This window comes from Oryx dammah, unplaced genomic scaffold (genome assembly GCF_014754425.2).
Source record: "Oryx dammah isolate SB20612 unplaced genomic scaffold, SCBI_Odam_1.1 HiC_scaffold_28, whole genome shotgun sequence".
Taxonomy (NCBI): Eukaryota; Metazoa; Chordata; class Mammalia; order Artiodactyla; family Bovidae; genus Oryx; species Oryx dammah.
In genome coordinates, this window is record NW_024070212.1 from 95682837 (window position 1) to 95709148 (window position 26312).

Genomic DNA, 26312 nt, shown 5'->3' on the forward strand with positions numbered 1-26312 from the left:
AATATAGAAATCCTGAGTTTCCAGCCTTCTGGTTTGCTTAGAGATTTCACACTCAAGACTACAGTATCAACTTTGCCTGAGTTTCCAGGCTGCTAGCTTTCCCTATGGATTTTGGACTTGTCATTCTCACAATTGCATGTACCAGTTCCTTAAAATAAATATCCATCTCTGTGTGCTGCTAAGTCACTTCAGTCGTGTCCAACTCCGTGCGACCCCATAGACGGCAGCCCTCCAGGCTCCCCCGTCCCTGGGATTCTCCAGGCTAGAACACGGGAGTGGGTTGCCATTTCCTTCTCCAATGCATGAAAGTGAAAAGTGAAAGGGAAGTCGCTCAGTCGTGTCCGACTCTTCGCGACCCCATGGACTGCAGCCTACCAGGCTTCCCTGTTCATGGGATTTTCCAGGCAAGAGTACTGGAGTGGGATGCCATTGCCTTCTCCACCATCTCTGTGTATATCCTAGTAATTTTGTTTCCCTAAAATCTGAACTGATACATATGGGTCTTGAAAGATCTAATTAATGGCTAAAACACCAAGTATTTACTGTATGACCAGTGATATGGGGAGGGGTAAAGTGATAAGTAACAGTCCAGGCTGTGGTAGTTGTAAAATATGTGCTCAAATGGTTTGACAGTCCTCTCTTCCAAACGCAGAGCCAACTCTGCTGCTCTTAAGTATGGACTCTGCTTAGTGATTCTAACAGATACAATGCGGTGAAGTGACAGTGTTAGACTTTTGAGACCAGGTCATTAAATGCTCTGTGGCTTCCTCTTTGCTCTTACTCTTATATTACTCACTCCTGGGGAAGCCAGTTGCCATGTTTGAGGACATTCAGGCACCTCTCTGAAGAGAGCAGAAGCTGGAACAGCTTTCTTAGAGTGTAGATGAGAGCTTGAAGAGCCTTGAAGAAACTATCAAATGAATGTTTGCAGGAAAATGAGGTAAATGTTATTGGAAATTAGTGGAAGAAGGAACCCTTGTTGTATAATGGTGTAAAGTTTAGCAACCATGTAGGATATTAAAAATAACTGATGAAACGGGTGGTCTTTTTAAGGAGACTTTCTGACAGGGTTTAGAGAGGCTGTCTGTTTTCTTACTGCTGCTTATAGAAAATGTGAGAGGAGAGAGAAAAGCAAAAGGAAATGCTGTTAATAATATAAAAAGGAGGTAGAACTTACTGTTTTTAAGGGTTCTCAGCCTTCCCCCATGGCAAGTAATGCTGAAATTAAGGAATGACTTATAAGCCAAAATCATTCTAGGGCACTTTCAGGAAATTATGGTCTGATGGTAAAACCAAGGTTATAACTATAAAATCCTTTATTAAAATCTCCAAATATCCAAGCTGTTGCCTCAGAAAATAAGTTAATGAAGCAGGTTTTATTCTACTTTATTTTTTGTATTTTATTTTTAAATTTTTTAATTAAAATTTTTATATAATTAAAAAATTGAAGTAAAGATGATTTGCAGTGTTCTGTTAGTTTCAGGTATACAGCAAAGTGATTTAGTTATCTATTTCTCTGTATATGTATATATGTGTCTATGTGCGTGCATGCATGCTAAGTTGCTTCAGTAGTGTCTGACTCTTTGCAAACCTATGAACTATATCTTGCCAGGCTCCGCCGTCCATGGGATTTTCCAGCCAAAAATACTGGAATGGGTTGCTATGCCCTGCTCCAGAGGATCTTCCCAACCTAAGGATGTAACTCCAGTCTTTGTATTACAGGCAGATTCTGTACCACTGAACCACCTGGAGAGCCCATGTATGTGTGTGTGTGTGTGTATACACACACACACACACGTTTCAAATTCTTTGCCATTATAGGTTATTACTAGATATTGAATATAGTTCCCTTGTTGTTAATTACATACATAGTAATATGTGGTCTCCCGCATTGCAGGCAGACGCTTTAACCTCTGAGCCACCAGGGAAGCCACCATATAATTAATCCCACACTCCTGATTTTTTAGTCTCCCCATTTCCACTTTGTGACCATGTTTGTTCTCTGTATCTCTGAGTCTATTTCTGTTTTTTAAACAAGTTCACTTGCATCATTTATTAGATTCTACATATATGTAATCTATAATGCTTGTCTTTCTCTGACTTATGTCACTTAGTATGAAAATCTCTAGGCCCATCCATTTTGCTGCAGATGGCTATTATCTCATTCTTTTTAGTGGCTGAGTAGTATTCCATTGTATATATGCCGCATCTTCTTTATTGATTAATCTGTCGATGGACATTTAGGTTGCTTCCATGTTTTTTCTGTTGTAAATACTGCTGCCATGAACATTGGTGTGCATGTGTCTTTTTGAATTAGAAATTTCATCTTTTCCAGATACGTGCCCAAGAGTAGGAATGCTGGATCATATGGTAACTCCAATTTTGGTTTTTAAGAAACCTCTATACTATTCTCCAGAGTGGTTGCAATTTATATTGCCACCAACAGTGTAGGAAGATTATTTTTTCTCCACACCCTCTCCAGCATTTATTATTTGTAGAATTTTTGATAATGGCCATTCTGACTGGTGTGAAGTATTGCCTCACTGTAGTTTTGATTTGTATTTCTCTAATAATTAGTGATGTTGAGCATCTTTTCATGAGCTTGTTGTAAATAAATCTAAAAATGAACATACAGATGGCCACTAAGGTCTTTCTAGGTCTTCTGCTATTTGTTTTATGTGTGTGTGTTGAATTGTATGAGCCCTTGTTGATCCCGTTACAAATACTTTCTCCCCTTCTGTACATTGTTTTTTCATTTTGTTTACGATTTCTGTTGCTATGCAAAAGCTTTTGAGTTTAATTGGGTCCCATTTGTTTATTTTTGCCTTTATTTCCATTATTAGAGAAGATTGATTCCAAAAAAAGTATTGCTGCAATTTATGTCAGAGTGTTCTGCCTATGTTTTCTTCTAGGAGTTTTATGGTATTTGGTCTTATATTTAGGTTTTTAATACATTTTGAGTTTATTCTTGTATATGGTGTTAGAGTGTTCTGATTACATTCCTTTACATGTAGCCATCCAGTTTTCCCAGCACCACTTATTAAAGAGACTATCTTTTCCCCACTATATATCCTTGCCTCCTTTGTTGTAGATTAATTGACCTTGAGTGTCTGGGTTTATTTCTGGGCTTTCCAACCTGTTCCCTTGATCTGTGTGTCTGTTTTTATACCAGTTTCATACTATATTGATGACTATAGCTTTGTAGTATAGTCTCAAGTTAGAGATCATGATTCCTCCAACTTCATTCTTCTTTATCAATATTGTTTTTGCTATTTGGGGTCTTTTGTGTTTAAATACAAATTTTAAAATTATTCGTTCTAGTTCTGTGAAAAATGCTATTGGTGATTTGATAGGGATTGCATTGAATCTGTAGATTGCCTTGGTAGTATGGTCATTTTAACAATATTGATTCTTCCAATCCAAGAACATGGCACGCATTTTCATTTGTTTGTGTTGTCTCCAATTTGTGTCTTATAATTTTTGGAGTACAGATCTTTTGCCACCTTAGGTAGGTTTTATTCCTAAGTGTTTTATTCATTTTGATGTCATGATAAATGAGATTGGTCCCTTAATTTCTCTTTCTAATAGCTCATTGTTAGTGTATAGAAATGCAACTGATTTTTATATGTTAATTTAGTATCTTGCAACTTTACTGAATTCATTGATGAGCAGTAGTAGTTTTCTGGTGGTGTCTTTAGGATTTTCTATGTATAATATCGTGTTATATGCAAATAGTTAGTTTTACTTCTTCTTTGCAACATGGATTCATTTTATTTGTTTTTCTTCTCTTGATAGCTGTGGCTAGCACTTCCAAAACTACATTGAAGAAAAGTGGTGAGAGTGGGTGTCCTCATTGCCTTTCATCTTTTCACCATTAAATGGTGTTAGCTGTGGCTTTCTCATATATGGCCTTTATTATGTTGAAGTATGTTTCCTCTGTGCCCACTTTCTAGAGTGTATATATTATAAAAGGATGTTGAATTTTATCACATTTTTAAAGGTTGCTTTCCACTTACAGTTATTGTAAAATATTGGGTATTTTCCCTGTGTTGTGCAATACATACTTGAAGCTGGCTTATGCCTAGTAGTTTTACTTCTCTGTCCCCTGTCTCTATATTCCCCCTTCCTTCTCCCTACTGGTAACATGAAGAAAGTAGGGGAAACCACTAGGCCATTAAGGTAGGACCTAAGTCAAATAGTTTATGATTATACAGTGAGGTGATGAATAGATTCAAGGGACTAGATCTGATAGACAGAGTGTCTGAAGAACTATGGACAGAGGTTTGTAACATTGTACAGGAGGCAGTGACCAAAACCATCCCAAAGAAAAAGGAGTGCAAGAAGGCAAAGTGGTTGTCTGAGGAGGCTTTATAAATAATTGAGGAAAGAAGAGAAGCAAACAAAGGGAAAGGTATTCTCAACTGAATGCAAAGTCCGAGACTAGCAGGAAGAGATGAGAATGCCTTCTTAAATGAACAAAGCAAAGAAATAGAGGGAAACAATAGAATGGGAAAGACTAAAGGTCTCTTCAAGAAAACTGGAGATACCAAGGGAAAATTCCATGCAAGAATGGGCATGATAAAGGACACAAATGATAACAGTCTATCAGAAGCAGAAGAGATCAAAAGAAGTAGCAAGAATACACAGAAGAACTACACACAAAAATCTTAATGACCGAGAAAACCATGATGTTGTGATCACTCACCTAGAGCCAGATGTCATAAAGTGCGAGGTCAAGTGGGCCTTAGGAAGAATTATTATAAACAGAGCTATTAGAGGTGATGGAATTCCAGCTGAGCTATCTCAAATCCTAAAAGACAATGTGATGCTGTTAAAGTGCTGAACACAATATGTCAGCACTCAGTATGTCAGCTACGCTCAATATGGCCACTTCAGCAATGGCCACAGGACTAGAAAAGGTCAATTTTCGTTTCAATCCCAAAGAAGGGAAATGCCAAAGAACGTTCAAACTACTATACAGTTGGGCTCACTTCACTTGCTAACAAGGTTATGCTCAAAATCCTTCAAGCTAGGCTTCAGCAGTACAATAATTGAGAACTTCCAGATGTACAAGTTGGTTTTGGAAGAGGCAGAGGAACCAGAGACCAAATTGACAACACTTGTTGGATCATGGAAAAAGCAAGGGAGTTCCATAAAAACAACTACTTCTGCTTCCTTGACTACACTAAAGCCTTTACCTATGTGGATCATAACAAACTGGAAAATTCTTCAAGAGATGTGAGTACCAGACTACCTTACCTATCTCCTGAGAAACCTGTACGTGAGTCAAGAAGCAACAGTTAGAATCAGACATGAAACAATGGACTGGTTCAAAATTGGGAAAGGAGTATGATAAGGCAGTGTATTGTCACTCTCCTTATTTAACTTATATACAGAGTACATCATGTGAAATGCCAGTTTGGATGAATCGCAAACTGGAATCAAGATTGTCAGGAGAAATATCAGCACTTTCAGATATGCAGATGATACCACTCAACTGGCAGAAAGTGAGGAGGAACTAAAGAACCACTTGATGAGGGTGAAAGAGGAGAGTGAAAAAGCTGCCTTGAAATTCAGCATTCAAAAAACAAAGATCATGGCATCTGGACCAGTCACTTCATGGCAAATTGAAGGGGAAAAAGTGGAAACAGTAACAGATTTTCTTTTATTGGGCTCCAAAATCACTGGGTTGGTAACTGTATCCACGAAATTAAAAACCACTTGCTCCTTGGAAAGAAAGCTATGACAAACCTAGACAGCATATTAAAAAGCAGAGACATTACTTTGCATATAGGTCTGTATAGTCAAAGGTATGGTTTTTCCAGTAGTCATGTATGGATGTGAGAGTTGGACCATAAAGAAGACTGAGTGTCAAAGAATTAATGCTTTAGAACTGTGGTGCTGAAGAAGACTTCTTGAGAGTCCCTTGGACTGCAAGGAGATCAAACCAGTCAATCCTAAAGGAAAATAACCCTGAATATTCTTTGGAAGGACCGATGCTGAAGCTGAAGCTCCAATCATTTGGCCACCTAATGCAAAGAGCCTACTCATTGGAAAAGACCCTGATGCTGGGAAGAATTGAAGGAAGTAGGAGAAGGGGGTGACAGAGGATGAGATGGTTGGATGACATCACTCACTCAATGGACATGAGTTTGAGCAAACTCCGGGAGATGGTAAAGGACAGGGAAGCCTGGTGTGCTGCAGTCCATGGGGTCGTAAGGAGTCAGACATGTCTTAGCCACTGAACAAGAATAATAACAAAGTGATTCCTGTTTGCCTCTTGTATTCTATAGTGATTATCCTCTGTCGGCTACATACGTACCTTGATTATATGTGGGGCACATAACTTGTTTCTTTATTAGTTCATACATATTCTAACTGTGAGGAACTATATTCTTGGAACTGTACTTAAAGAACCATACCAGAGACAGCTAAATAATGGTTTGATTTAGATGTCAACATCCTGGATTTCAAGCTGGTGTTTTAAAGGATGAAACTTTTTCCTTACCCTTTCTTTCTATTTCCTTCAGTAGGGCATGCATTTATTTTGCACATGAGAGAAATCTAAGTAATTTATGATCAAAGAGTGAATTGTGATTGTCTAAAAACATGCCCCCCCACTTTTTGATGCCCTTCTGTTAGAAATGTAGTCTGTTTCTTTTGTTCTAGAATGTGGATTGTACTTAGGAGCTCTAATGAATAGAAAGTGACAGAAGTGACAGTGTTAGACTTATAAGACTAAACCATAAAAAGAATTGTGTCTTCTTCCTTGCTTTTCTTTGGGAGAACTAGTTTCCAAATCATGAGGACATTCAAGAAGTCCTGTGGAGAGGTTTGTATGATAAGGAGCCGCGTCCTCTTTTTTAAAAGATGGAAAAGAAGTAAGTCCTCCAGTCAGCAGCTGTGTGAATCTTAGGGAGCAAATCCTCAGAGAAGCCTTCAGATAACTACAGCCCAAACAACATCTTGACTGAAGTCTCAGGAGAGATTTCAAGCCAGAATCACCTAGTTCAGCCTTTTCCAGATTCCTGACCCTTAGAAACTATGTGAGACAATAAATGTGTAATGATGTTTTAAACTGCTAAGTTACATGCTTTGCAACAATAGATAACTAATAAATAAGCATAGTACATATCATCAATAAAAGTATGTTTGCTGAAAAAGTCATCCACTTAATTCATAGGTAGCTCATATTTAACTTTTTTTCTAGTGTATAGTGTTTGAAACTTTAAAATTAGTAAGTCAAAGACAGGGTAAAATGTTTGACTTTAAGCAGCCCTGGGCACAGACAACACTGTATCTTTGGTGTTTTGATGAACTGTAATTTGTGTGCCTGTCATTTGTCTGCTTCCAGACATTTTCTCAGGTACTTTGTGACTGTTGCTTTGAATTTTACCATTTTTCTCTACATATCTCAAAACAGTGTTTAAGCTGATGATTGAAATGTTGCAAGAAATACAAACCAGATTCATTTCATTCATAAATCTGGATTTAAGCTTCATTATGGGAAAAACTGTTGGAAGAATTGGAAGAGACTTATCTGTCTTCTATATTCAAGAACTATATACCCAGGAGCTATGAATATTTTTTAACGTCTAGAGAGTATGAAAGTATTTCTTGATTGTGTAGTTATGTATGTCTCAATTTGTAAGAGTAAAAAGAGTTGGAATCCATTAAGTATTTTCACATATTTAGAACTTTAATATTATTATTAACAATCTTTAAAATTTTTTATAGGGAAATAACTTGAAAATGAAAAATTTCTTAATTTCTCCATAAAAGCAATATAATCACTTGTAAGTGAATCATCAGCAGTGAAACTGTTTCTTGATAACATTTAACATTAGTTTGTTATCTTTATCCTTAATAAGAAGTCCAAACTAACAAATAAAGCAGCTGAACCTTGATAAATGTTTGTTACTGTAGGTTGTATTTTCATCAGTAATAATTATCTTTTTAAAAGTTAAAATGTCTAATAATACCCTGTCTTTCCTCTTCAGGGAATTGCTCCAAAGCTGGAATTTTCTACAACCTCAGTGATTACTGAATGTCTGATAAGTTCAAGGAAGTGCCGCACTCAGGTTAAAATAATTTAATTAAAGTATTTAATGATTTAATGTATTAGTTCATATTTATTGGGCATGTGGCAAGTGCTATTTTTTTTATTTTGGCTGCAGTTGATTCCACATTTTTTGGATCTTTCAGTTCAGTTAGTTCAGTTCAGTAACTCAGTCGTGTCCGACTCTTCGTGAACCCATGGACCACAGCACGCCAGGCCTCCCTGTCCATCACCAGCTCCCGGAGTCTACTCAAACTCATCTCCTTTGTGTCGGTGAGGCCATCCAACCATCTCATCCTCTGTCGACCCCTTCTTCTGCCTTCACTCTTCCCCAGCATCAGGGTCTTTTCAAATGAGTCAGCTCTTCATCTCAGGTGGCCAAAGTATTGGAGTTTCAGCTTCAACATCAGTCCTTCCAATGAATATTCAGGACTGATTTCCTTTAGGATGGATTGGTTGGATCTCCTTGCAGTTGAAGGGACTCTCAAGAATCTTCTCCAACACCTCAGTTCAAAAGCATCAATTTTTCAGTGTTCAGCTTTCTTTACAGTCCAGCTCTCACATCCATACATGACTACTGGAAAAACCATAGCCTTGGCGAGACAGACCTATGTTGCTAAGGTAGTATCTCTGCTTTTTAATATGCTATCTAGGTTGGTCATAACTTTCTTTCCAAGGAGTAAGCATCTTTGAATTTCATAGCTGCAATCACCATCTGCAGTGACTTTGGAGCCCCTCAAAATGAAGTCAGTCACTGTTTCCACTGTTTCCCCATCTATTTGGCGTGAAGTGATGGGACCAGATGCCATGATCTTAGTTTTCTGAATTATGAGCTTTAAGCCAACTTTTTCACTCTCCTTTTTCTCATTCGTCAAGAGGCTCTTTAGTTCTTCGCTTTTTGCCGTAAGAATGATGTCATCTGCATAACTGAGGTTATTGCTGTTTCTCCCGGCAATCTTGATTCCAGCTTGTGCTTCATCCAGCCCAGCATTTCTCATGATGTACTCTGCATATAAGCTAAATAAGCATGGTGACAATATACAGCCTTGACATACTCCTTTTCCTATTTGGAACCAGTCTGTTCCATGTTCAGTTCTAACTGTTGCTTTTTGTCCTGCATTCAGATTTCTCAAGAGGCAGGTCAGGTGGTCTGGTATCCCCATCTCTTTCAGAATTTTCCACAGTGTATTATGATCCACACAGTCAAAGTCTTTGGCATAGTCAATAGATGTTTTTATGGAACTCTCTTACTTTTTCAATGATCCAGTGGATGTTGGCAATTTGAACTCTGGTTTCTCTGCCTTTTCTAAAACCAGCTTGAACATCTGGAAGTTTATGGTTCACATACTGCTGAAGCCTGGCTTGGAGAATTTTGAGCATTACTTTGCTAGTGTGTGAGATGAGTGCAATTGTGCAGTAGTTTGAGCATTCTTTGGCATTGCCATTCTTTGGCATTGCCTTTCTTTGGGATTGGCATGAAAACTGACCTTTTCCAGTCCCGTGGCCACTGCTGAGTTTTCCAAATTTGCTGACATTGAGTGCAGCACTTTTATAGCATCATCTTTTAGGATTTGAAATAGCTCAACTGGAATTCCATCACCTTTACTAGCTTTGTTCATAGTGATGCTTCCTAAGGCCCTCTTGACTTCACATTCAGGATGTCTTGCTCTAGGTGAGTGATCACACCATCGTGTATCTGGCTCTTGAAGATCTTTTTTGTATAGTTCTTCTGTGTATTCTTGCCACCTCTTCTTAATATCTTCTGCTTCTGTTAGGTCCATACCATTTCTGTCCTTTATTGAGCCCATCTTTGCATGAAATGTTCTCTGGTATCTCTAAGTTTCTTGAAGAGATCTCTAGTCTTTCCCATTCTGTTGTTTTCCTCTGTTTCTTTGCATTGATCACTGAGGAAGGCTTTCTTATCTCTCCTTGCTATTCTTTGAAACTCTGCATTCAAATGGGTATATCTTTCCTTTTCTCCTTGGCTTTTCGCTTCTCTTCTTTTCACAGCTATGTGTAAGGCCTCCTCAGACAGCCATTTTGCTTTTGCTTTTTTGCATTTCTTTTTCTTGGGGATGGTCTTGATCCCTGTCTCCTGTACAATGTCGTGAACCTCCATCCATAGTTCATCAGGCACTCTGTCTAGCAGATCTAGTCCCTTACAAATCTTTTTCTCACTTCCACTGTATAATCGTAAGGGATTATATTTGGATCTTTAAGGCAGTTATCATAGGTATTTAGCATGTTGGTTACATGTTAATAAGTGTGAATGTGAAAAGCTTGTTACAGTTGGTAGATGGTACATTTACTTACTTCATGGTGTTTTTTTTTTTTTTTAATGGAAAGAAATTAAACTGCCAGAAATATGTTGGGATCAAGAAGTCCCACAGAGAACCAGTTTGGAGGCCTCTATAAATCTTAAAGAACTTAAAGTTCAAAGAAAGTGAAAGTGAAGTCGCTCAGTCGTGCCCGACTCTTTGCGACCCCATGGACAGTAGCCTGCACCAAGCTCCTCCGTCCATGGGATTTTCAAGGGAAGAGTACTGGAATGGGTTGCCATTTCCTTCTTCAGGGAATCTTCCCAACCCAGGGATCGAACCCAGGTCTCTCGCATTGTAGACAGACAATTTGCCATCTGAGCCACCAGGGAAGTCCTTAAAGTTCAAAGGATTTGCTAAAAAGTTCCCTTTTTAACAAATGGGACCAAGGTACTCAGACTGGGTTATAGGTATTTAGTAGGTATAGCTTCTTGAGTGTTTCTGATTCCTTAAGGGACTGTTGCTCTAGTTTGGTGGCTGTTCTAATGCTATCAAATCAAAAGAAGCTTGGCTATTTCAGTTTAAGTACCTTCTATGTTTGTAAAAACTGTCTTCAGCAAACTCAGATATCTGGATCTAATACTCCATTTTGGTCCAACTTTCTGCTGAGTCACCAGGCTCATCTTGCTACCCTGTCTGCAGATGATCTAACAATGTCCAGGCATTACCCATCCATATGTGGCTGCCTTATGACCAGGTAACAATGGGCAGCCTGTGACGATGAGCCAGGACTATATAAAGCCTACTGGGCCCAAACAGGGCAGGACTGGACCTATGGTGGAATAAGTAGAATGTTAATTTCCTACATTAACAGTTTAAGAGTAAATTTTCTCAGGGTGACAACAAGCTAAGAAAGGTAAAATATAGTTATAAGATTATCAAGGGGATCTTTTTTACTTTGTTTAGCAAGACATTTACTGTCTCGGAGTTTAGCCTAATTATTTGTCTTTTAAATGCAAGATGAAATACTGCTGTTAGAGGTCTGATGACTTGCTTGCCAAATGTAGAGCTGGCTTACTGACTTGTTTGGTGATATGCTTTGTGCCCATTTATAAATTGTCATAAGTTCTGTCCCTGATCATAACAAGTTTCCTTTCCATGCTGGGGTATTTGCTTCTGCTGGATGGGTAGAAAGTTCTCTTTTTTGGTCAGGAGTGTAGCATACACACAGAAGAGTGTGTACATTCCAAATGCACAGCTTGGTGGAAGACTCCTTACTAAATGCAGAACTGTCATCCCACTAGTAGTTTCACTGGACTAGCATTTTCCTCTGTAAGCTTTTGGCTCACTTGCTGTTTCAGTGTTTGTCATTTGTTCTTTGTGGAACAGAAATGTGAGAAACTGGTTGTTGATGTTAGTGTTTAAGAAAATATTCTTGAAAATCATACAGATTTGGTTTCAAGTTCCTCATAAGACTGATTTAAAGATTTGAGAATATATGTGCCTGGCATGTAACATATAATTAATAAATTTTGTGACTGTTGCTGAGGTTATGGTTTTAATTGAGATGAAGAAGACATAGATGAGATATTAGAATATATTGTCTAACAGGTACAAAAGAGTGTACATTTTTACATTAAAATTGTGGATGGTAACAGGCAGAATTTTAATTTTATGTGATATTGTTTGAGAACATGCTAAATCCACTTTTTTCCCAAGTAAGTATTAGTTACAATTAAATTTTTAATGGCTATAAAACAGCATTTTCAGCTTTAAATACAGTTTAAAATAAGACAAACCATTTTAATTTTTAAGAGTGAGTAAAATAAACTTCATATGATAATTTAGGTTTATAAATATTTATAATGATCTTTATTCCTTTGGGAACATTTTTTTTTTTCAAGTTTCATAAATCACATTTGATGTCACCAATTGAATGCACTGATAATAATAAGGTATATTATTGGGATTTTCTGGAATAAATCATTTTCTACTTACCACAGATTAGAATTTATCATTAGTAGTAAGTAAATATTACATGTTAATAAAGTAACTTTATTAGTATGTCTGATAATCTGTATCAGGTTTCCTGTGTAACTAAGTTAATAACTTAAAATAAGATGTTCCTCACTGTTGTGTGGCTCGGCTGTGCAGTTCTTTTGGTTTGGGCTGGCTAGGCTTGGGCTGAGTGGCCTAGGATGGCTTCACCTAAATGTTTGGCACCTGGATGACGTCTTGGTCTGAGAGGGACTTTACATTCCTGGTATTTGGCTTTATGTCAGCTGGGGTGATGGCCATAGACTGTCCCCATGTAGCAGGCAAATTTCAGCTCCTTCACATGTGGCAGGAAAGTTTTTCTGGAGTAAAAGAAGACAAGCACTCTTCAAGTCTTTTGTTACAATTGCTGTTGCCTGGTGGCTGATGGAGGGAGCCATTTTGTATAAAACAGTATAAAAACAGCCACTATTTTAAGTTTTGTTGGACATTAATAGGATACATTAAGGATTGATTAGGTTAGAAAGCATGAATTCTGTGGTAGATACAGCACAGATATACCTCACTTTCTGTATGATATTCAGCATTCAAAAAGTGTAATGAAGAAGAAAGTTCTAGTTAGTTTCGGTTTGGTATAAACAGAAGTGGGTAAGAAGGAACTTTACAGCATTGCTGAAATAGGTAATGATGGATTCATCTGGATCTGAAAGTAAGAGATACTAAAAATGTATGAGGATCTAAGGGAAAGAGATCTAGGGGCCGAGGAGGAGAGGAGGGCAAGTAACAGATTCAGTGAAAATAAAAGGAGTAGGTTGAGGAAAAGGAGGTTTGGTCAACAAGAGACTTTCAGAGTTTAGGGTGCAGTGGATCTGAATAATGATGAAATCTAAGATGAAGTAGAATGAAATAGTTAAAGCTCAGCAGTAGAAAGTCTAAGTCCAAGGTCTTGGAAAGATTCATTGCTTGAACATGTTATTAAACCTCAAAGGTTCATATGCTAACATTGCTGCTGCTTTGAGTCAGTGTGATGTCATAAAGATGCATGAATTGGGATGAAAATTCTGAATGACTTGTTGAAGTCATTGAACAAGGTGGGAGAACGTCCAGGAGCATTAACAAGAGCTAGAGAAGAAAGAAAGATGATGAAATAATCTGATGCTGCTGGTCTGTATGAAACTTGTGGACTTAACTTTTTTCCTAATCAGGAAATGTTTTCTTGTTTTCCTATTTTCTGTTTATCTGCTTTAAAAAATGCATGACTTCTATTTTATGTTTGTATTTTATTTACTCTGAAATAGATACCCTTAGCAGGTAGGGAGGGAGACTGAGAAGGTAGAAAAGGGGAGAGGTAGATTAGGTGGTTTTTTAAAGTTATAAAGTTAGGAGGACATTCACGGATTCTTAACCGTCTGTTTTCTCTATTATTGGAAAGCTTATAAATCTAGATAATGCTTGCAATGGTCTTAACATTGTTTATTTGTGATCCAGCTTTTGTAAGGCAGAATAATTTTTATTTGAATAAAATATCCTAATAACTCAAAAATTTTAGAAATATCATGTTTGTTTTTAAAATTTTACACTATTAGCCAATATTATTAGAAGATAGAGTACTAGTTATTAAAATTTGTAATATGTCTTTTGGACACTTTTACTTTTATGAAAGTTCAGAATTAAGATGTTATAGTTATCTGCCATTGAATTTTAAAGTTTGGAAGAGATATTAAAATTCTAATCACTTTGTGTAATTCAAATATGTTCAATGAAAATATGTAAAAGCTTTACTTCAGATTTTCATATTGTACAAGTGTATGTAATTATAATAGTATGAATGAAACATATATAGTTTTCTCCATTAAGATTTTATAATCAACTAATTAGATGTGTATTTGTAAGATTATTAAACTTACCCTCTTAAATTATATAGCCAATAATTTGAATACATAGTTACAAATGATAAACCAACATTTACATTAATCTTTAGTATATTGAAAAATAACTTTTTAATTTTTTCTTATATTTTTCAAATGATTAAATATTGGGCTTTAACTTTTGTAAAGTACTTATTATACTTAAGAAGAAGTGTGGTATAGTGTATTTTACTTATTACTAGACAGAGTTATTTGGCAGGATGTGGATTTGACTTCCCCCAACATCTGCACAAATAAGAGAGACTGATCTAGTTGGTTTTGATAGATTATATGTACCTTAAATTACTTTTTAAAGTTTTTTCTACCTGTGGTTATATATATATATGGTTTACCCAGGGGTCATAATATGTATTAAGTATATTCTCCTGGCCAAACTAATTTTTATTTTTTATCTTTAGGATAAATTTGCTTACCATACGGCTCCAGTTGAAAAACCACACGGCAGACTGCAAAACAAAACATCGAGGTCACAAAAGAAAAAATCCAAGTCACCTGAGAGAAATAAGTATTGCATAAATGCAAAAAACTACGAACAGCCTACAATTTCTTCAAAATCACACTCTCCATCTCCTTACACAAAAAGACGCATGTGTGAGCTATCGGAAGACACCAGGCGGCGGCTGGCCCATTTAAATCTCGGCCCTTATGAATTCAAAAAAGAAACAGATAAACCTCCATTTGTGATTAGACATGTATGTGCTCTTTGAAACATTTCCATTTGAAACTGATCTAATCTGTAATTCCACTAAAATATTACTCTCAAACTTCTTTCAACTTCTAGCTTATATGAATAATTTTTCTTCCTGAACTGTATGTTAGCCTAGCAATCTAAAATGGAAAATTAACTTAATAAAAGAACATTCTTTTGTAGCCTTTAAACCTGACAGAGATCAAGCTCCATTATGAATCCCATAAGTCCTCTAAGTAGCCATTTCCTTTCCTCTTATAAGTGGACAGTGTAATAACTTTACAAATTGAACTGATATATAATTGACATTAGTACTAAAATGGCAGAGTAAGATTTTTAAAAAGGAACTAGTTTTCTTTTTGAAAAGGAGGACACCCACCCCCAGCCCTTTAAAAAATTGTAATGGAAAAGTTTCCCTTGTAATTATGTCCCTTGGGTAAACCTTACATAATGGACTTTGAAGCAAATCATCATTTGATAGTAATGGAAAGGCCTTTGAAAGAGAAGACTTAACTTCAAGGGTAATAGAGTTTATAATCTTTCTGTATAGAAGCCTGTTTTGATGTGTTTTGTGTTTAAAGCTTGTATCCATATGATAGTCAAAAAGATTTTGGCTAATTTTTAAGGGTCTATAGTCCATCCTAAAGGAGACCAGTCCTGGGTGTTCATTGGAAGGACTGATGCTGAGGATGAAATTCCAATACTTTGGCCACCTCATGCGAAGAGTTGACTCATTGGAAAAGACCTTGTTGCTGGGAGGAATTGGGGCAGGAGGAGAAGGGGACGACAGAGGATGAGATGGCTGGATGGCATCACTGACTCATGCACATGAGTTTGGGTGAACTCCAGGAGTTGGTGATGGACAGGGAGTCCTGGCGTGCTGCGATTCATGGGGTCTCAAAGAGTCGGACACGACTGAGCAATTGAACTGAACTAAATAATACTTAATAGAAATCTTCCTCAGAATCTTCATAATTTCTTTAATTTTTATAAAAATATTTTACCTTAAAGGCATTTCAGTAACAAAAAATTGCTTTATGTAATAATAAACTTGAAGATTTAAGTGCCTGTAGAAGCAAAACAACTTTTTGAGGTATCTCTAAAATACTTTCTGACTTTAATGTTTCCAGTGCATTTTCCCAAATTTTAAAATGTGAATGTAAATGCAAACAAGTAAACATGTTCCTTTGATGGTCTAATAGCTTTTTTAACATTGGTAATACCATTTAAAAAAAATTTAGATGTACTTTAATCAGTATTTCATTCCATTTTCTTATTTTGACTATGAATCTTTTATTATTTTAGCCTAAAGTAATAGATTTTTATTGTAAAAAAGAAAATTTTTAATAGTTATGGTAACTTTTAAATGGTTACATTTTATTGAGATCATTGTAATTGCACTTGTGTTATTTATAGCACTTGTTTATAGGTTCTGGTCACTGTTTTTTATTGTTTGAACAATATCCAGATATGTTTACTTGCTTGTTTGATGGCAGTTTCAGAATGCCTTTAATTTTGTTTGCCCACAATTGCAAATTAAATTGAAAAGAAAGGACATGCTAAATTCTAACCTGAAGGAGTATTAGCACTTTAATTAAAATACCTATGTACAAAGACAACTAGGAATATTTTGAGCATTAGCCACATAAAAATTGCTTAGGGAAATAACTGCTCTTAAAATGTTCAGTATTATTTTCATGTCACTACTTAGAATAATTTTATTAATTCTTGGGATAAATTTTGACATTTTTATTTAAATAATTTCCCTTTCAACTTTCCAATGAACGGGAAGAAATATATGCTTCTAAGATTATAGCTACAAAATTACTTACAGTGACTGTAAAGGACTAGATTTTTCCAACTGTGTTTATAAACATATGCCTCCCACCTCCATGCTGCTGCTGCTAAGTCGCTTCAGTCATGTCTGACTCTGTGCGACCCCATAGACGGTAGCCCATCAGGCTCCCCCGTCCCTGGGATTCTCCAGGCAAGAACACTGGAGTGGGTTACCATTTCCTTCTCCACTGCATGAAAGTGAGAAGTGAAATTGAAGTCGCTCAGTCGTGTCTGACTCTTAGTGACCCTGTGGACTACAGCCTACCAGGCTCTTCCATCCATGGGATTTTCCAGGCAAGAGTCCATTCAAGATTTTCAAGGCAAGAGTCCATTCAAGATTTTCAAGGCAAGAGTCCATTCAAGATTTTCAAAGCACTTAACAAAATTGGTAACCAAGCAAAATTTTAATTTGATATATGAGTATACAAAATGTAATACTCTTAGACATTCTAGTTCTATAGGTACTGTATAAAAAGTAATCTTAAAGAATGAAGAAGTTTCCAGAAACTAGTATGCTCCCAAACAAACTAGCACAACCATTCTATAAGAGTTAAGCTACATTCTTTGCTTTTTTTTCATTTATGTAGAAGTTAGTATTTTTTCTATTATGATAAAATATACATAATAAATATTTTTATTCTGCCATTTCATATAAATAGAAACATACACTGTTTGCCTTTTTGTCTTTTTTCATTTAGTACATTTATACAGTGCTTTCAAGTTTCATTTGTGTTGTAGCATGTATCAGTACTTGATTCTTTTTATGACTGAATAATTCAGTGTACATTTTGTGTATCCATTAATCTGCTGATGGACATTTGAGTTTTCACCTTTTAGTTATGTGAATAGTACTTCTGTGAACATGCATGTACAAGTTTAGTTTGAATATCTGTTTTAATTCTCAACTGCTTTAATACCTAGGAGTGGGATTGTGGGGCCATATGGACTTCCCTAACCTGCCTCTTGAGAAATCTATATGCAGGTCAGAAAGCAGCAGTTAGAACTGGACATGGAACAACAGACTGGTTCCAAAGAGGAAAAGGAGTGCATCAAGGCTGTATATTGTCACCCTGCTTGTTTAACTTCTATGCAGAGTACATCATGAGAAACACTGGACTGGAAGAAAAACAAGCTGAAATCAAGATTGCTGGGAGAAATATCAATAACCTCAGATATGCAGATGACACCACCCTTATGGCAGAAAGTGAAGAGGAACTAAAAAGCCTCTTGATAAAAGTGAAAGAGGAGAGTGAAAAAGTTGGCTTAAAGCTCAACATTCAGAAAACGAAGATCATGGCCTCTGGTCCCATCACTTCATGGGAAATAGATGGGGAAACAGTAGAAACAGTGTCAGACTTTATTTTTTTTGGGCTCCAAAATCACTGCAGATGGTGACTGCAGCCATGAAATTAAAAGACACTTACTCCTTGGGAGAAAAGTTATGACCAACCTAGAAAGCATATTCAAAAGCAGAGATATTACTTTGCCAACTAAGGTCCGTCTAGTCAAGGCTATGGTTTTTCCTGTGGTCACATATGGATGTGAGAGTTGGACTGTGAAGAAGGCTGAGCGCCAATGAATTGATGCTTTTGAACTGTGGTGTTGGAGAAGACTCTTGAGAGTCCCTTGGACTGCCAGGAGATCCAACCAGTCCATTCTGAAGGAGATCAGCCCTGGAATTTCTTTGGAAGGAATGATGCTGAAGCTGAAACTCCAGTACTTTGGCCACCTCATGCGAAGAGTTGACTCATTGGAAAAGACTCTGATGCTGGGAGGGATTGGGCGCAGCAGGAGAAGGGGACGACAGAGGATGAGATGGCTGGATGGCATCACAGACTCAATGGACATGAGTCTGAGTGAACTCCGGGAGTTGGTGATGGACAGGGAGGCCTGGCGTACTGCGATTCATGGGGTTGCAAAGAGTCGGACACAACTGAGTGACTGAACTGAACTGAACTGAACTGAATGGGCTTCCCTGGTGGCTCAGACAGTAAAGAATCTGCCAGCAATGCAGGAGACCTGAGTTCAATCCCTGGGTCAGGAAGATCTCTTGGAGAAGGGAATGGCAGCCCACTCCAGTATTCTTGCCTGGGAAATCCCATGGACAGAGGAGCCTGGTGGGCTACAGTACCTGGTTTCACAAAGAGTCAGACAGAACTGAGTGACTGCTGCTGCTACTAGGTCACTTCAGTCGTGTCTGACTCTGTGCAACCCCATAGATGGCAGCCCACCAGGCTGCCCCATCCCTGGGATTCTCTAGGCAAGAATACTGGAGTGGGTTGCCACATGGTAATTCTGTGTTTAACTTGTTGAAGAATTGCCAAACTGTTTTCCAGAGTTTGCTCTGTTGTGTTTTCACCAGCAATGTGTGATGTTTCCAATTTATCCACATTCTCACTAATGTCTGTTATTTTCTGTTTTATTTTTATTGTAGCTATCCTAAGGGTGTAGAGTGGTATCTCATGATGGGGGTAAAATAGACTTTTGATGTGCATTTTACTAATGATTAGTGATGCTGAATGGTTTTTCATGTGCTTATGTATATTTTTTTTGGAGAAGTGTCTTTTTGAAGTCCTTTGCTCAATTTTTTTTATTGAGTTTTTGAAGTTTGTTTATATATTCTGGATATTAATGCCTTTTCAAATAATAATTTGCAAATATTTTGCCCTACTACATGGGTTACCTTTTCACTTTCTTGATATTGCCCTTTTTTGTAAAAAGCTTTTAATTTTGGTAGATGAAGCTGTCTTTTTTGCTCAGATTTAAATCAGTCTGACTCTTTTTGTTAGAAAACATGGATGACTGTTAATATGTTATTCCTATACTCAGAATGCTGGCTCCTAAACGCAGCCAGGTAAAGACACTAAATTCAAAATCTGTATGCTAAGGAGATAAGTAATAAATGGCTAAACTTGTTTTTGAAATGTAGCAAAGTAAGATTTCTCTTTTTAACTTTGTAGTGGAAAGCAAAGTAGGCAATAGAATAATGGACATTTCAACTGTAAATCTGTTGATTTTACAGTGGATTCAAGATATAATTTAAAATTTCTGGGATTTAAATTTTACTTAAAAACAAACAGCAAAATACTTGGCTAAGCTCTGATTTTGGAACGTGCCTGAACTGTGTAGGCAGTATAATGTTAACCTGATGATATGTGATCTATGTACCTTACTTGATTTTCTGGTACCATTAGCACTGAAAAAAAATTAAGCTTTTTGTTACATTGAAATTTTCCTTTTTCTAGGTCGATCCCCCAAGTCCCAGGGCCGATGCTTTATTTGGATCTCCTGGCAGAGACTGTGAAAGAGATGGATGGTCCAGGCTGCACAATGGTAATATACAAGTTATATCTATTGTTTTAGTTACCTTTCCTACTTTCAAGTGTTTATCTTGGCATCAATTAAAAAAAAAAAAGAATCTTGGCTATACTAGAAAATATGTTACAATGACACTTTTTAAAACCTATGGGACACCCAGGTAGATACTCTCTAAAAATTATAAAATTTAAGTGCTGCTATAAATCATCATCTTTGTGATTCAAAACACATATTAGCATATTAAAGACTGTGATACCTTTTAGTAAAACAAAACAACAACAAAAAACTTTGATTTTGTTTTGCTCAACAATTTTTAAATTTATTTGGCCATGAAACCTTTTTCCTACTTTAACAAGCATTACTGTTTGTGGAACAGGCTTTGGGAAATACAGTTGTAAAAAGAGTTCAAGCTGATACTTTTGGACATACATTTACACATATATTTGAATGCTTGCTCAGCCACTTATTTATAAATGGAGCATTCTTGAACAAATTATCTTAACTACTCTGATTATCAGTTTATTGAAGAATGAAGATAACATGATAAATATTACTATGCAAGATGCCCTAGCACACAGGACACTTAATATCAGCTGTCACAATAATATTTATATTTCAGGAAAGACAACATTCTTTAGATTTAGTGTATAATAATTTTTTTTCATTTTTAGGCCTGATCCTAATAGCTAGATAGGTTATTTCTAAGTTCAATATGAAGATGATTTTAATAAAGAAGATTAAATAGTTGGGGAAGTGTGTGTGTGTGTGTGCGCGCACACTCTCAGTTGTATCTGATTCTGTGACCTTACAGACTAACTCACCAGGCTACACTGTCCATGAGATTCTTCAGGCAGTCACAAAAATGGAGTGGGTTGTCATTTCCTTCCCCAAGGGGTCTTCCTGACCCAGGGATTGAACCAGCATCTCCATGTCTTCTGCGTTGGCAGAAGGATTCTTTACCTCTGAGCTACCTGGGAAGCCCAGTTAGGGACATCTAAGTGTTAATATCTGTAGACGCTGGCTAGTCAATTCACCAGAAGCATTTAAGTTAACTTATTGCACACTAAGAAAAAGGCATAGAAAAGTGAGAGTAAAAATATCTAATCAACACATTGTGAGCTTTGTCTCTTTCTGATTCTAAACTCTAGTATATAATCTCTTTTTTAAAATTAGGATATGAAACATTCTTATCTAAGAACATGAAGAGTTTGTGCTCACCTATTTTCCTTTTTTAGCATTAATTGGGAGATAAATAGGGTAATCGATAAGCCTTTTGTACTCTGAATAATAGATTATGTGAAATTAGGTAGAGATGTTATACTGTTTCCCCTCTTGGACTAAATTTATAGACATTGAGTAAATATGCTTTAAGGACCAGAAAAATTGAAAATGACTTCAATATAGACTTTTCTTGGGAAGATGTTTTTGGAATGCACTTAAATATCTGATTTCCCCTAACAATTATTATATATTTCCCAGCAGAACTGTTATAGTTTCTAGTAACTTCATCAGCTGCCTATATAGAGGTATAGTTAGAGAGGTCAATAATGAGGTGCTTTTTTCTTTTAACTTTTTATTTTGATATAATTTTAGACTTACAGAAAGTTGAAATAGTACAAAGAATTCCCCTATGCCTTTTACTCAGAATCTACAAATATTAATATTTGCTTTTCCTTCTCCCTTCATCTTTCTCTTTCTTTCTCCTCCTTGCCTCCATCTGTGTATGTGTGTCTGCATATAAATTTTTCCCACCCTTGCTATGGACTGAATTGTGTCCCTCAAAATTCATATGTTGAAGTTCTAACCCCCAGTGGTGGTATTTGGAGATGGGTCGTTACCTTTGGGAGGTAATTAGGTTTAGATGAGTTTATGGGGTAGGGTTTTCATGATAGGATTAATGTCAGAGATCCCATATCAGTGATGTTCCTTTCTCTCTGTCATGTAAGGACACAACCAAAAGGCAGCCATCCTCAAGCCAGAATGAGAGCTTTCACCGAAACCTGTCTGTGTTGGCACCCACATCTCAGACTTCCAGCTTCTAGAAGTATGAGAAATAAATGTTTATTGTTTAATTCACCTAGTCTATGATAGAAGACAGCCCGAGAAAACTAACAGTTTTTCTCTTACGGTGATGTAATTATCAAAACAAGGAACTAACAATATAATAAGCTCTAGTAATTTTCTGGTGGAGTCTTTGGGGTTTTCTATGTAGAGGATCATGTCATCTGCAAACAGTGAGTTTTACTTCTTCTTTTCCAATTTGGATTCCTTTTATTTCTTTTTCTGCTCTGATTGCTGTGGCCAAAACTTCCAAAACTATGTTGAATAGTAGTGGTGAAAGTGGGCACCCTTGTCTTGTTCCTGACTTTAGGGGAAATGCTTTCAATTTTTCACCATTGAGGATAATGTTTGCTGTGGGTTTGTCATATATAGCTTTTATTATATTGAGGTATGTTCCTTCTATTCCTGCTTTCTGGAGAGTTTTTATCATAAATGGATGTTGAATTTTGTCAAAGGCTTTCCCTGCATCTATTGAGATAATCATATGGTTTTTATTTTTCAGTTTGTTAATGTGTATTACATTGATTGATTTGCAGATATTGAAGAATCCTTGCATCCGTGGGATAAAGCCCACTTGGTCATGGTGTATGATCTTTTTAATGTGTTGCTGGATTCTGATTGCTAGAATTTTGTTAAAGATTTTTGCATCTATGTTCATCAGTGATACTGGCCTGTAGTTTTCTTTTCTTGTGGCATCTTTGTCAGGTTTTGGTATTAGGGTAATGGTGGCCTCATAGAATGAGTTTGGAAGTTTAGGATAGGTGTTAGCTCTTCTCTAAATTTTTGGTAGAATTCATCTGTGAAGCCGTCTGGACTTGGGTTTTTGTTTGCTGAAGATTTCTGATTGCAGTTTCAATTTCCGTGCTGGTGATGGGTCTGTTAAGATTTTCTATTTCTTCCGATTCAGTTTTAGAAAGTTGTACTTTTCTAAGAATTTGTCCATTTCTTCCAAGTTGTCCATTTTATTGGCATATAATTGCTGATAGTAGTCTCTTATGATCTTTGGTATTTCTGTGTTGTCTGTTGTGATCTCTCCCTTTTCATTTCTAATTTTATTGATTTGATTTTTCTCCCTTTGTTTCTTGCTGAGTCTGGCTAATAGTTTGTCAATTTTATTTATCCTTTCAAAGAACCAGCTTTTGGCTTTGTTGATTTTTGCTATAGTCTCTTTTGTTTCTTTTGCATTTATTTCTGCCCTAATTTTTAAGATTTCTTTCCTTCTATTAACCCTGGGGTTCTTCATTTCTTCGTTTTTTACTTGTTTTAGGTGTAGAGTTAGGTTATTTATTTGACTTTTTTCTTGTTTCTTGAGGTATGCCTGTATTGCTATGAACTTTCCCCTTAGCACTGCTTTTACAGTGTCCCACAGGTTTGGGGTTGTTGTGTTTTCATTTTCATTCGTTTCTATGCATATTTTGATTTCTTTTTTTATTTTTTTCTGTGATTTGTTGGTTATTCAGCAGCGTGTTGTTCAGCCTCCATATGTTGGAATTTTTAATAGTTTTTCTCCTGTAATTGATATCTAATCTTACTGCATTGTGGTCAGAAAAGATACTTGGAATGATTTCAATTTTTTTGAATTTACCGAGGCTAGATTTATGGCCCAGGATGTGATCTATCCTGGAGAAGATTCCGTGTGCGCTTGAGAAAAAGATGAAATTCATTGTTTTGGGGTGAAATGTCCTATAGATATCAGTTAGGTCTAACTGCTCTATTGTATTGTTTAAAGTTTGTGTTTCTTTGTTAATTTTCTGTTTAGTTGATCTGTCCATAGGTGTGAGTGGTGTATTAAAGTCTCCCACTATTATTGTGTTGTTGTTAATTTCCCCTTTCATACTCGTTAGCATTTGTCTTAAATATTGCAGTGCTCCTATGTTGGGTGCATATATATTTATGATTGTTATATCTTCCTCTTGGAGAGATCCTTTGATCATTATGTGGTGTCCTTCTTTGTCTCTTTTCACAGCCTTTGTTTTAAAGTCTATTTTATCAGAGATGAGTATTGCTACTCCTGCTTTCTTTTGGTCTCTATTTGCATGGAATATCTTTTTCCAGCCCTTCACTTTCAGTCTGTATGTGTCCTCTGTTTTGAGGTGAGTCTCTTGTAGACAACATATGTAGGGGTCTTGTTTTTGTATCCATCCAGCCAATCTTTGTCTTTTGGTTAGGGTTTTCAACCCATTTACGTTTAAGGAAATTATTGATAAGTATGATCTCGTTGCCATTTACTTTATTGTTTTGGGTTCAGGTTTATACACCCTTTTTGTGTTTCCTGTCTAGAGAATATCCTTTAGCATTTGTTGGAGAGCTGGTTTGGTGGTGCTGAATTCTCTCAGCTTTTGCTTGTCTTTAAAGCTTTTGATTTCTCCTTCATATTTGAATGAGATCCTTGCTGGGTACAGTAATCTGGGCTGTAGGTTATTTTCTTTCATCACTTTAAGTATGTCTTGCCATTCCCTCCTGGCCTGAAGAGTTTCTATTGAAAGATCAGCTGTTATCCTTAGGGGAATCCCCTTGTGTGTTATTTGTTGTTTTTCCCTCGGTGCTTTTAATATTTGTTCTTTGTGTTTGATCTTTGTTAATTTGATTAATATGTGTCTTGGGGTGTTTCGCCTTGGGTTTATCCTGTTTGGGACTCTCTGGGTTTCTTGGACTTGGGTGATTATTTCCTTCTCCATTTTAGGGAAGTTTTCAACTATGATCTCCTCAAGTATTTTCTCATGGTCTTTCTCTTTGTCTTCTTCTGGGACTCCTATAATTCGAATGTTGGAGCATTTCATGTTGTCCTGGAGGTCTCTGAGATTGTCTTCATTTCTTTTAATTCGTTTTTCTTTTTTCTTCTCTGCTTCATTTATTTCTACCATTCTATCTTCTACTTCACTAATCCTATCTTCTGCCTCCATTATTCTACTATTTGTTGCCTCCAGAGTGTTTTTGATCTCATTTATTGCCTTATTCATTATATGTTGACTCTTTTTTATTTTCACTATCATTATTTGGAATTCTTTCTCAGGTAGATTCCCTATCTCTTCCTCTTTTGTTTGGTTTGGTGGACATTTATCCTGTTCCTTTACCTGCTGGGTATTCCTCTGTCTCTTCATCTTGTTTATATTGCTGAGTTTGGGGTGGCCTTTCTGTTTTCTGGCAGTTTGTGGAATTCTCTTTATTATGGAGTTCCCTCACTGTGGGTGGGGTTGTACGGGTGGCTCTTCAAGGTGTCCTGATTAGGGAAGCTTGTGTCGGTGTTCTGGTGGGTGGAGCTGAATTTCTTCTCTCTGGAGTGCAGTGAAGTGTCCAGGAATAAGTTAAGAGATGTCAGTAGGTTTGGAGTAATTTTGGGCAGCCTGTATATTGAAGCTCAGGGCTGTGTTCCTGTGTTGCTGGAGAATTTGCATGTTATGTCTTGCTCTGGAACTTGTTGGCCCTTGGGTGGTGCTTGGTTTCAGTGTAGGTATGGAGGGTCCTAAGATGGTGGAGGAATAGGACAGGGAGACCACTTTCTCCCCTACAAATTCATCAAAAGAACATTTAAATGCTGAGTAAATTCCACAAAAAGACTTCTGAATGCCAGCAGAGGACATCAGGCACCCAGAAAAGCAGCCCATTGTCTTGGAAAGAAGGTAGGAAAAAATATAAAAGACAAAAAAAGAGACAAAAGAGGTAGGAAGGGAGCTCCATCCCGGGAAGGGAGTCTTAAAAGAGAGAAGTTTCCAAATACCAGGAAACACTGTCACTGCCGAGTCTGTGGCGAGCCTTGGAACCACAGAGGGCAACATAACTGGGAGGAAAAATAAATAAATAATTAAAACCCACAGTTTACGTGCCCAATGGTAACTCCCCCAGAGGAGAAGTAGCACAGACGCCTGCACCCGCCGCTAGCAAGCGGGTGCTGGGCAGGGAGGCACGAGCTGCATTGCTGAGAGTAAAGACTGGGCCTGAGGGCAACCTGAGGGAACTAACTTGGGCTAGCAAACCAGACTGTGGGAGAGCTGCCACGCGAAAAGCCCTAACCTAAGACACCATCAGGCCCGCTCACAACAAAGGACTGTACAGAGCTAGTCGGCTGAAGACCATCCCCCTCCAGTGACAGGCAGCCAGAGCTGGAAGGGGGCAATCGCAGCCTCCTTCAAGAGACATTATCTACCAAACTGCAAGCAGGCTTCTTTACT

General features: G+C 37.0%; 1 protein-coding gene and 1 long non-coding RNA gene across 3 annotated transcripts in view; both read left to right on the top strand.

The window, feature by feature from the left end:
• The window catches only part of SPATA6 (spermatogenesis associated 6), a 165805-nt gene that overhangs the window by 70083 nt on the left and 69410 nt on the right, over positions 1-26312 (top strand). For both annotated transcript variants that reach the window (XM_040231217.1, XM_040231218.1), the window contains exons 6-8: positions 8001-8081; positions 14639-14932; positions 20010-20097. In XM_040231217.1, the coding sequence (XP_040087151.1) occupies positions 8001-8081; positions 14639-14932; positions 20010-20097 (463 nt within the window). The remainder of the gene's footprint in view (positions 1-8000; positions 8082-14638; positions 14933-20009; positions 20098-26312) is intronic.
• LOC120856174 lies at positions 12506-13093 on the top strand. The gene is made up of 2 exons (XR_005719402.1): positions 12506-12679; positions 12749-13093. It is a non-coding gene; the product is annotated as an uncharacterized LOC120856174 (long non-coding RNA).